At 37.6% G+C, this 10,786-nt stretch overlaps 1 protein-coding gene across 1 annotated transcript in view; it reads right to left on the bottom strand.

Moving 5' to 3' along the window:
- THADA (thyroid adenoma associated) overlaps positions 1-10,786 on the bottom strand; it is a 333,765-nt gene that overhangs the window by 261,763 nt on the left and 61,216 nt on the right. Inside the window, exons 22-23 of the mRNA XM_010842320.1 lie at positions 6,926-7,035; positions 5,254-5,263 (exon numbers count right to left, since the gene is read on the bottom strand). Coding sequence (XP_010840622.1) covers positions 5,254-5,263; positions 6,926-7,035 — 120 coding nt within the window. The remainder of the gene's footprint in view (positions 1-5,253; positions 5,264-6,925; positions 7,036-10,786) is intronic.

The raw sequence follows: 10,786 nt of genomic DNA, 5'->3' as shown, positions 1-10,786 counted from the left end.
ATCAGAAACTAGTAAGCAGCACTGTACTATGAGTAGAATGGAAATCGAAAAAGGCCTTAGAAAGCTGAATTCTCTTCCTTTATCAAAGGTGACACAGCAGCCTAGAGAGGTTTTCATGGCTTTGCTAGTGTCAACAGAGCTGGTAGGCAGAACTCAGCTCTAACTCATACCTCAATATTCTTTCCTCTACACTCTGAGGGAGGTGGTGGTTAAGGATGGGGATGTGGAAGGAAATCAGATCATTCTGCTTTTCCTGTTTATCAGTCAAGAAATAGTAGAAATTAAAAGAAATAAAATTAAAAGGCTGACAGGAAAGAGACAAGAGAGTCTGGATTTGGTTTGGTTTTTCTACGCTAAGTGCTATAGCCCAAGTCACAAGAGTCGGACACGACTGAGTGACTAACACTTTCATAGCTTGAGTCTCTACCAAAAGTAACAGAAACGAACAGGCCAGTCCATGGCTGCTTTTTAGGTCTTTGTGTTGTCTTGAGAAGATCACTGAAGCAAATTATTCTTCCATAAACAGATTAGTCCAATTTCTATCCACAAAGCTATCTCACTGGTAGTGGGTAAGGATTCTAAGATAAGCATAAAACCCAGACTGAAATCAAATTACACATGCTGTATACCCAACTAATTGGTCATTAGACTATTTTGTGCCAATAAATCAGGTCCCCTGACTACACAGTGGCTTTCCAATGGTTTATCCATCCACCTAAGGACAGTAACAGAGAGCTATTTTTTGTCAAGTTCTGATTAGTTATATTATGATTGTTAATTGAGAAATGTTACCTTCATTTCCTCAGACTTTTTCTGTAGGGTTATTTTTCCTAATTTAGAGATTTTTCCAAGCTCCTATTATTTCATAAGCTAAATTCTCCAATTCTCCACTCCATTCATTCTTCAGTCAAGTACTGTTTATTATTTCAAGGTTCATGTTTATTATTTCAATTAAATTAAACAGTGACAGATGGGCAGGAAGGTTGTGGGCATGTACATGCACATTTTAAAAAGGGAACACAGCCTTGAAGCATGGAGAAATTTTAAGCCTGAAAAACAATTTGCCCAAATGAGATCCAGTGAGAAAGCTACATATCAACAGAAGCCATCTTAACCTCCCTCTCCACCATCAAATATTGTCAAGGTTTACTGCAGGCTAAAACATCAGGGGCTACTGTAAAGCCTCAGCTGCAGGCACAGGCAATGACAACAGTGGCCAAATAGAAATTAAATTACCAGTCGGCCAGCCATGAGGAGAAGGGCAAGATACGGTGGATTTAAAAAAAAAGTGGTTAGATAAATGTGGATTTAAAAAAAAAGTGGTTAGATAAATGTAACAAATTGTTGGTTCTCTTATTTAATGTAACCATTCCCTGAGATCAAGAAGGAAAAAATTAATATTAACAACTCTGGGATCTTACTAAAAAAGCTGAGATAGAAGCTATTCACTAAGAACAAGATCCATCTGTTACTGAGTCTAAAATCACTGAGAATTATTATCAGAACTTTAAAAAAAATGAGTATTCAAAGTTCCAGAAAGAAGGTAACATCTTTTGCAACTGTGGGGTGGACTTAAAAATAGAAATTCAAGGATCACAAGTCAAAGACACAAAGATTAAGATTTTAAACATTAAGACATTCTAAAAATATTTTTAAAAACAGAAAAAACTCATTAAGACATTCTAGTTTTCCTCAAATCCTTCTAATCTACTATAGAAATGGCAGATTTAAAGGATTTTTTTACCTACATAAAGTATTAATATGGCTTCCAAGAGTGTATGACCACTTAATTTGTTCTTCTTTAATTATCGAAACGTGTATAATATCATCTATGAAACAAGTCGCCCGTCCACGTTCGATGCACGATAGTGGATGCTTGGGGCTGGTGCACTGGGACGACCCAGAGGGATGGTACAGGGAGGGAGGAGGAAGGAGGGTTCAGGATGGAGAACACGTGTATGTATACCTGTGGTGGATTCATGTTGATATATGGCAAACCAATACAATATTGTAAAGTTAAAAAATAAAATAAAATACAAAAAAAAATTTCAAATAAAAACCATAGGATACTCAGAAATGCCAAAGGAAATGAAGATAAGGCTGAGAGATTATACATATATTTTTTAATTTAGCATTGAATGACTTTTCCCCAAACCTGTACATTATGTTCTACATTTATTTCTTGCTCAATTGCATATTCTTTAGAGACTTGATCTTTCAGTCTCCAGTAGAGTGAAATTATTTTTTATTATTATATTCCAAAGGTGTAGAAGAAGTTTTCTGTTGAATTTGAATTGTAGTAGTTATAATTAATTCATGAAAGTTGAAAAACATATAAAAATGACTTCTGTCCACCATAATTGTTGATGTCCATACGTCAGCACTAGCATTCTATGACAAAAATTGCTAAATGTCAGCAGTTCAGTTTTTCAGGCCAATAATGTGAAACTGATTGTAATTAGTGCAGTAAATATTCACGGATTAAGCTACATTTCAATAAGCAGAGCAACTCAAAAAAATGAAGAGCAAGACAATATCAAGTACTCATGAACCTTCCTTCTAGATTTAGAATTACAGAACAATTTAATCCCCTTAAGAGTTAAGCTTTTAATTTCTGGTTGAATAAATGAAAGCTAGATTCCCTGGTGTAGTGCTCTAGTTTAGGATTCTGTTCATTTTCATTGAAAGAATAACCTGAAATACTAAAATGACAGCACATAAATAAGCATATACAAATTTCATCAGAAACCTGAATTTACAGTTGTAACTTTAATGCATTTAACCACTAATCAAATGCTTAAGCAGGGAATTATGCATAGGAAGGTGATTATTTTTTTTAAAAAGTATATGAATATTTCATCAAATTTTAAACAGAAAGCACCATATAACAAATCAGATTCTTAGAATCTGAGAAAATTAACTCAACATATTAAGTAGTGTGTGTGTGTGTGTGTGTGTGTGTGTGTGTGTGTATGTGTGTGTGTGTGCAAGTGTTGCTTTCAAAAAATTCCCAGAAAAAAGAACAGTGTCTCCCACTCCTATTTATTCTTAGATGATTGTTTAATGGTGAAGTCAGTTTACATTTGAAGACCTTCTGAATAATCTTATTAAAAACCAATTCAAACAATGTGGCTCATGTTTAACTCTTCGGTTATTTGCCCATTAATCTCTTTAAGTGCTTGCTTCCTTCACACAGCTGTAGATCAAGAGGTGGCCAGCAGTTGGCCTCCATTTCAGTGGATTTTCATGAAAGTCCAGATTTCTTTCTGCAAACTTTAAAAATGCTGTATGCCTAAATAACTTTTTCATAACTTAAAAGCTTTCAAAAGGATCCAAAAGAAACATATTTTTCTTTTAAAAATAAAAACCAAACAAAAGGAAGCCACACATACTGCAAAGATGTTCTCCATAAAACATTCTGTTCAGCAGATCTGAGATGTCTCCAAAGGGATCAAGAACCACTTGGTTTGGAAGCAACAGTTGGGAACTCATAACAGGTTGGTTAAAAGCCAATAGTAACAGCCATGAGGAGCTCTTTAATGCAGATTAGGGGTGGCTGCAATACTAAGCACTGGGCCTTGCCTTGTCTTCCTACTCCATTTATTTGGAATGCCTTCAATTGTACTTTCAACTACACAATACAGTTGTTGAAAAGCCTCTGTCCCTGGTCTTCTGTTCTTTTCTCCTTTTAAGTTTTTCCCTAAAGACTGCAATCATACTATGATATTTATGAAGAGAGCTCAGAAGATTATCTCCGTTTCTGTAATATCACCCAAACTAATCCATCTCCCAGTTATGACTTAAATATTTTCACCAGGATATGCCACCATCATCTCACACTCAACACATACAAAACAAACTTAGTCATCTTTATCAAACGAATCCCCTCTTTCAGTCCCCTTGCCTTTGTTAACATCAATTCCACTTTTCTGGTCACTAGGAATTAAAGCACAGGAACAGTCATGGACTCCCTGGGGACCTTCATTACACACATTCTGTTTGCATCATGTGGCAGATTGCATTCTTCAAAGACGGCCACCACTGTATCTCCCATCCAAATGTATTTCTACAATATGATCTTGCCACTTTACCATCAAATGGTAAAGTTTAAGTCTAATGCCCCTCCCCTTGAATCCAACTGGCTTTAAGACTCACTTAGAACCAAAACTTGCCTGGAAAATCCCATGGACGGAGGAGCCTGATAGGCTGCAGTCCATGGGGTCGCTAAGAGTCAGACACGACTGAGCGACTTCACTTTCACTTTTCACTTTCATGCATTGGAGAAGGAAATGGCAACCCACTCCAGTGTTCTTGCCTGGAGAATCCCAGGGACGGGGGAGCCTGGTGGGCTGCTGTCTATGGGGTCACACAGAGTCGGCCACGACTGAAGCGACTTAGCATAGAACCAAAACAATGTACCTGAAGTAAAGCTATGAGACTTCCAAGGCCAGGTCAGAAAGCACCATGCAGTTTCTTCCTGGTTCTCTTGGAAACCTCTCTCTAGAGGAAGCCAGCTGCCATAGAAGAATTTCAGCTACCCTACGACTGCCATGCTGAAAGGCCACATGCACTCCAAATGAGGCCCTATCTTCTAGTTATCTCACCAAGGTGCCATAATGTGAATAAGTCTGTCTTGGATCCTCCTGATCAGTTCATCTGTCAGCTGAATACCACCAACTGAATTCAGTAAATACCCCAAGGAGAAGAATCACTCAGGTATGTACTACCCTAATTCTTGATGCATAAAATCATAAAATAAGAGATGTCCACGGCTTCCCTTCTAAGCATTCAAAATGTCATGTGTAGAGTTGTTACTACATGGGGCTAAACATTAATCGAGATGTCACTTCTTTCCCTCCATTCCTAGAGCCATCATCAAAGCTTGTATCACCTCTGCTCTAGATTATTAATAGCTGATGCCAGGCTCTCCTCACTACTATCTGTCATTACAATCTATCTAACCTAACATTTGCAACTGAAAAACTACTTTGAGGTGCCAACACCATAACCAACATCAGTCTCATAATGTTTTACACTTGTAGAAAACTTTATAATGCAAAAGGATCTTCATAAATATCTATTTTACTTGATCCATATAAGAAAGACCAGAGAGATCTGTCAATAGAGCAAATATTCTCTTCCTTACTTTATAAAGAGACCAGAGGCTGAGGAGATTCAATTTTATACAATCTCACTGCCAGCAGAACTAAGACCTCGTGTCATAGATCATTGCTAGTTCTCTATTCTACTTGCCTCCTGAGATCTGTTTCAGATTAAGAAAATGTTCAGTGCCTCTTTCCATCCCAACTATAGCGATCTGCTTTCTAGGCATCCATAATAAGGCTTTTTCTATTCAACTGGATGTTATTGCCTAGTAACTCTACCACCACCGCAACAATCAGGCTGGCTCACTTACTCACCTAACAATCTGTCAGGCTGATTATAGCCTCTCAGTATTTACTTACAAAGTCTCCTCCTTTCTCCTCCTATCTACTTAACCTTACTCATGTGTTAGCACAAATTCTGCCTCCTCCATTAAGCCCTACTAGCCCATCCCTGTTGCTTTCTCTCTGCTATTCCTACAGAATTTGCAAATTTCGCCCAAATTTTGACAATTTCATTGGATCATCTTGTTCAAGTGTCTTGGTCTCACTTTCCAGGCTCATATTCAGCTAATATATATCCATACAGACAGCAATGCTGGGTGCTCACAGCCACTGTCTGTTCTGACCAGTCAGTGCCCATGACATACCATTTGTTAAATATTTTGAATTTCATCCCTGCTTATTTCTCCAAGTAAACCATAAGCTCTTTGAGAGCAAGAAGCTTGTCTCATAAAGAAGTATTTCAGCCTCCAAACCAAGCATAGGACTAAACACACAGCTAGTGTTCAATACATACATTTGCTAATTGATTTGAAGGGAGTGAAGTGGATTGTGCTGTGAGAAAAAAATATTCTTAAGTCATCTCTACACTGGAAAGAAAGAGTTGCAAAGATAATAAAATATTTTCAAGATCAGCAATTTAATGTCAGGGACATTTAAAAATGTATCATTTAAAGATATTCTGTGCAGCTCATAACTGTAGAAATGTTTTATAAATGTTTTTACCAGGAGTGTGAAAAAGTGTTTCAAAAATATTCAAGGAGTAGATGTCTTAAAGGCCCAAAATAAAATGTTTGCTGAGGCTACAAGGCTGGCAGAACTCTGCTTCATTTCAAAAAGTTTCCAGGCAATGGAAATGTTTTCTTGGAAAATACTACCTTTATTTAGAGAACACTTGCCATGAACACTTAGTCATTAAGTAATTTAAGGTTTCCTCACAAGCTCTTTGGAGGAAATCTATTATATGAATGAATGAAATTATCAGCCAGCACCTATAATGTAAAAAAAAAAAAATACATTTGGCTAAATATATGAAATCTACCTGAGTATTTTTCCAAGTAAGTGGGAAAATCTTTTATATTTTTTGGTCTATTTACTGTTCTTTTACATTTTTCTACAAGATAAAATTACGAATAAAAACACAAAATCCTTAAGTGTTTCTCTGTCTGTAATGCACACAAATCCAAAAAACTGGAGGGCTTATTTTATTCCACAAGCCAAGTAATTTTCAAACAGACAAAACAGTGATTTCATTCAATGAAAATAAATGTTAAACTTCAAAGCTATTTTTAGTAAGATCTTTGAGTTTGTGTCAAATCACCTTTCAATAAGAGAGCAACTCGGTTTGGACATTTCACTCCATCATCTGCAGTAAATCATACGGTGAAACCTAAGAAAACAATTTCTTCCAAGAGTTTTGAAGCCAACTAAGTCTTACTCTTTTAAACATCAAAAGACATAGCTAAATTCTACTTCAAGCACATGGCTTGTACATGTGGTCTTTTTAAAACGTACACAAAGGGATATTTGCTTTGTTTTACCTGTTTAGGATTTCAGTGAGTTTCACAAAGCCAGTGTAAGCCAGTTCAAATGCTCCTCTGTGCCTGGACTGTAAAAGGTGTTGTTTAAAGTAATCTCCTATTTCTTTTACCTTCAAAACAAAATCAAAAAATAAATATTCAACTTAAGTTTACACTGACAGGTGTATTTATGTCCGTAACCACTTAGAACTCAGGTCTAGATGTCTGTTTAGCACCTACTATGCAACAGTTAATATTTTAAGCATTTTGACACCATCACAATTGATTCTCACAATGAAGCCATGAAAGAAGCACTATTATTATCTCCACTTTACGATGGGGAAAAAGGAGGCCCAGAAAGACGAAGTAACTTATTCAAGGTCACACAGCAAGTCGATGGTAAAAACAGTGCATAAACCTAGGCAATTTGGCTCCAGAGCTGACCAAGGTTTAACAGCTACGCTAGACCTGCCTCCCTATGCCAGCTTCACAGACCTTGCTGTTTTCTCTGTTAGCTCATAGCATTCAATACCAACAGCAAATCACAAAAAGTGACAACCTTCACTCACCCAGGTCTAGGTGAAATAATTACCTATTTTTTCTCTCTTCAAAAAAATTTTTTTTCTATTATGACTAAAATATACATAAATTTTACCATTTTAACCATTCTTGGGTCTACAGTTCAGTAGACCCAGGGCATTCAGTATATTCACTTTGCTGCACAACCACCATCTATCTACAGAATTTTTCATCTTCCCAAACTAAAACTCCAACCTACTAAACAATATTTTCCAAAAATTACCTTTTTATACACACACACACACACACACACACACACACACAAACGTTAATGGCCATGCAAGATTTAGGGCAAAGGGCACCCTGAAAACTGACAGGCTTCACTCTGAGTCAGAAGCATGGAGCTTTCCAGTATGCGACCCAATCACTTTTCTACATGCTGCCTTTCTCCATGCAAGTTTAAACAATTAACAAAATGACAATATATTTTAAAGAAGACATAACTGACAGTTAGTTGCTGATGAGGTTCTGCACAGCATGAACTGTTAATGAGTGGGTTGACCGTACTTTTATACCATAAGAGTTGGTAGCTGATCAGCTTTAGAAAATCAAGATTCTGTATATAACCTCAGTACCTCTTGATCCAGGTCTTCCCAGCAGGTCACAGAATGGTGAAAAAGGAAGCTTACCCCAAATAGCTCACACATTTATTCAGAAACAACTTCTACCCTAGTACAGTGACTGGTGTTCTGCACACATTAGAGATGATAAACAGCAGAAAAAGCAGTTGAACATGTGACCATGGGCAACTGCCTCAGTCTCCTCATCTATAAACTGGGAATAATAACAGCACTTGCCTCGTAGATTGTGCAGAGAAGGCAGTGGCAACCCACTCCAGTACTCTTGCCTGGAAAATCCCATGGATGGAGGAGCCTGGTGGGCTGCAGTCCATGGGGTTGCTAAGAGTTGGGCACAACTGAGCGACTTTACTTTCACTTTTCACTTTCATGCACTGGAGAAGGAAATGGCAACCCACTCCAGTGTTCTTGCCTGGAGAATCCCAGGGACAGAGGAGCCTGGTGGGCTGCCATCTATGGGGTCGCACAGAGTTGGACACGACTGAAGTGACTTAGCAGCAGCAGCAGCATAGATTGTGTATTAAAGTGAGTTAATAAATTTAAAAGCTCAGCATAGGCCCTTAACTTATAAACCCATTCAGTTCAACCTGAGCTCCATATGGGCTTCCAAACAGAGAAAAGGCAAAGCCATATTCTAAACTCAAAATATATACAATTATAGAAAGATGGGTGATACATTTAGAGATATAAGAATCAGACATGAGGTCAAGAAAGAACCAAAGAAGCAGGCTACAACAGAAGTTTTAAATCTATTTAAGTTTAAAACACTTCAATATCATCAAAGAGTGGCATGTCGTGCTCTTCAGCTAAAGTTTTCAGGTGAAGATCTGATGATACCCCTAATTTTTAATATTTTTGATAAGCTACATACTACTAGTTGTCACCTGGAGAAGGGAAAGGCTACCCACTCCAGTATTCTGGCCTGGAGAATTCCATGGACTGTATAGTCCATGGGGTCGCAAAGAGTCAGACATGACTGAGTGACTTTCACTAGTTGTCAGGGTAAGCCTTACCCTTTTACCTTCAATATGTAATTTCAGAGTATATTTTGAACAGAATTATCAAGCACTAATTCTGCATTTAACCCCCAAGACAGACCTGTAGCTCCATAACCTTACAAAATAGGACTGAAAGAAACATCAGTTACTTAACTGGTTATGACCATCACTTCCATTACTTGAAAAACTAAAGATTTCTAAGAAGGTGTTTTAAGGCACAAAAAATAAAAACAGGAAGTCATAGAGATGGGGTCTCTCCATATCCTGAATTTTTTTAATATTAAAGATATTAAAACATACTTCACGAAAACGAATGTTCCCGGTAAAGTGCTTCTCTGTGGATTTACAATCTAGTTCTCAAACAAAGATCAGATGTTCCTTGCTTCCTTTACCTTAATTCCCTTTAAAGGGGCCCAAACCAAAAAGCATATAATAAAATCAAAGACCTCAAAGTGAATGAGACAAGTAGATGGTCTCTCTTCTCAACCCTACTGGCCTCAGAAAACAGTATGAGTTTCTAAAGATATATGTGAGAAGTAGACAGTTTTTCTTATTTCAATTTGCACTTTATTTCCCAACAAACCTACCTAGGTAATATCAAGGCTTAATATGAATTTTTCCCTTTAAAGAGAGTATATTTCTATTCATCAGATAGTAAGTACTTCTTTAGCACTCTGTCAAATGCTCAGTAGCTAGCTCAGTTTTGGGTAGACAAAGAACAAAACAAGACGTCTGTCCTCAGAAGGCTTTCAGTTCAGAGAAAACCAATATGCTGGATGGTACCTATCAGGAGCTTAACTGCACTACGAAATGAAAGTTCTTTTTACATTGAAATAAATTATTACAGTAAGATTAATGGCTTGATGTGAAGAACTGACCCACTGGAAAAGATCCTGATGCTGGGAAAGACTGAAGGACGAAAGAGGATGAGATGGTTGGATGGCATCGATGGACATGAGTTTGAGCAGGCTCTGGGAGTTGTTGATGGGCAGGGAAGGCTGGTGTGCTGCAGTCCATGGGGTCGCAAAGAGCTGGACAGGACTGAGCAACTGAACTGAACAGAAGATTAGTGGCTAGACCTTAAACAGGTTATACTTGGGTGAATCAATATGGAAAAAGATAACTAACATAAGAAACAGCTGGGATATTAGAATGAATGAACACACACTTATTAAGTACCTGTTACCTCCCAGATACTTCATGGGGTCTTTTTATATGAATGAACACAGACTATACAGGAGATTGATAGCAGACCTAGCTGAATGGCCTCAAGGTTTCATGCTAGAAAACAGTGGAAGAAGACAGGGTTGCAAGGTAGGGATGTACCTATCACACAAGGAGTGGGAGGGGTCAACCTGGCAACATGGTCCATGAGTAGCTGGACAAGGAAAAGGAGCCATGCCTTCCCTTGGATGAACAGAGTACAGGGAACATATTTAACTCTGCAGAAACTTACAACAATAGTAGAATCAGAAAAATAATTTTTTAATTTAATTAAAACAATGAAACAGTCCTCTGAAAATTCAAGTTGATTGTCTTTTAATCTATTTGATGCTAATCTCCTATTTAAAGTTCACAAAAACATTTCTTTCTTTTTTATTTATGTTTTTTTTCACTGTGCTGGGTCTTCGTTACTACACGGGCTTTCCTCTAGTTGCAGGGAGCTGGAGCTAGTGCACCAGCTTCTCACTGCGGTGGCTTCTTTTGTTGCAGAGTACAGGCTCTAG

The sequence above is a fragment of the Bison bison genome, unplaced genomic scaffold (genome assembly GCF_000754665.1).
Source record: "Bison bison bison isolate TAMUID 2011002044 unplaced genomic scaffold, Bison_UMD1.0 scf7180017864177, whole genome shotgun sequence".
NCBI lineage: Eukaryota > Metazoa > Chordata > Mammalia > Artiodactyla > Bovidae > Bison > Bison bison.
Note: the sequence above shows the minus strand (reverse complement) of the source record. Positions and strands in the feature narration are given on the sequence as shown.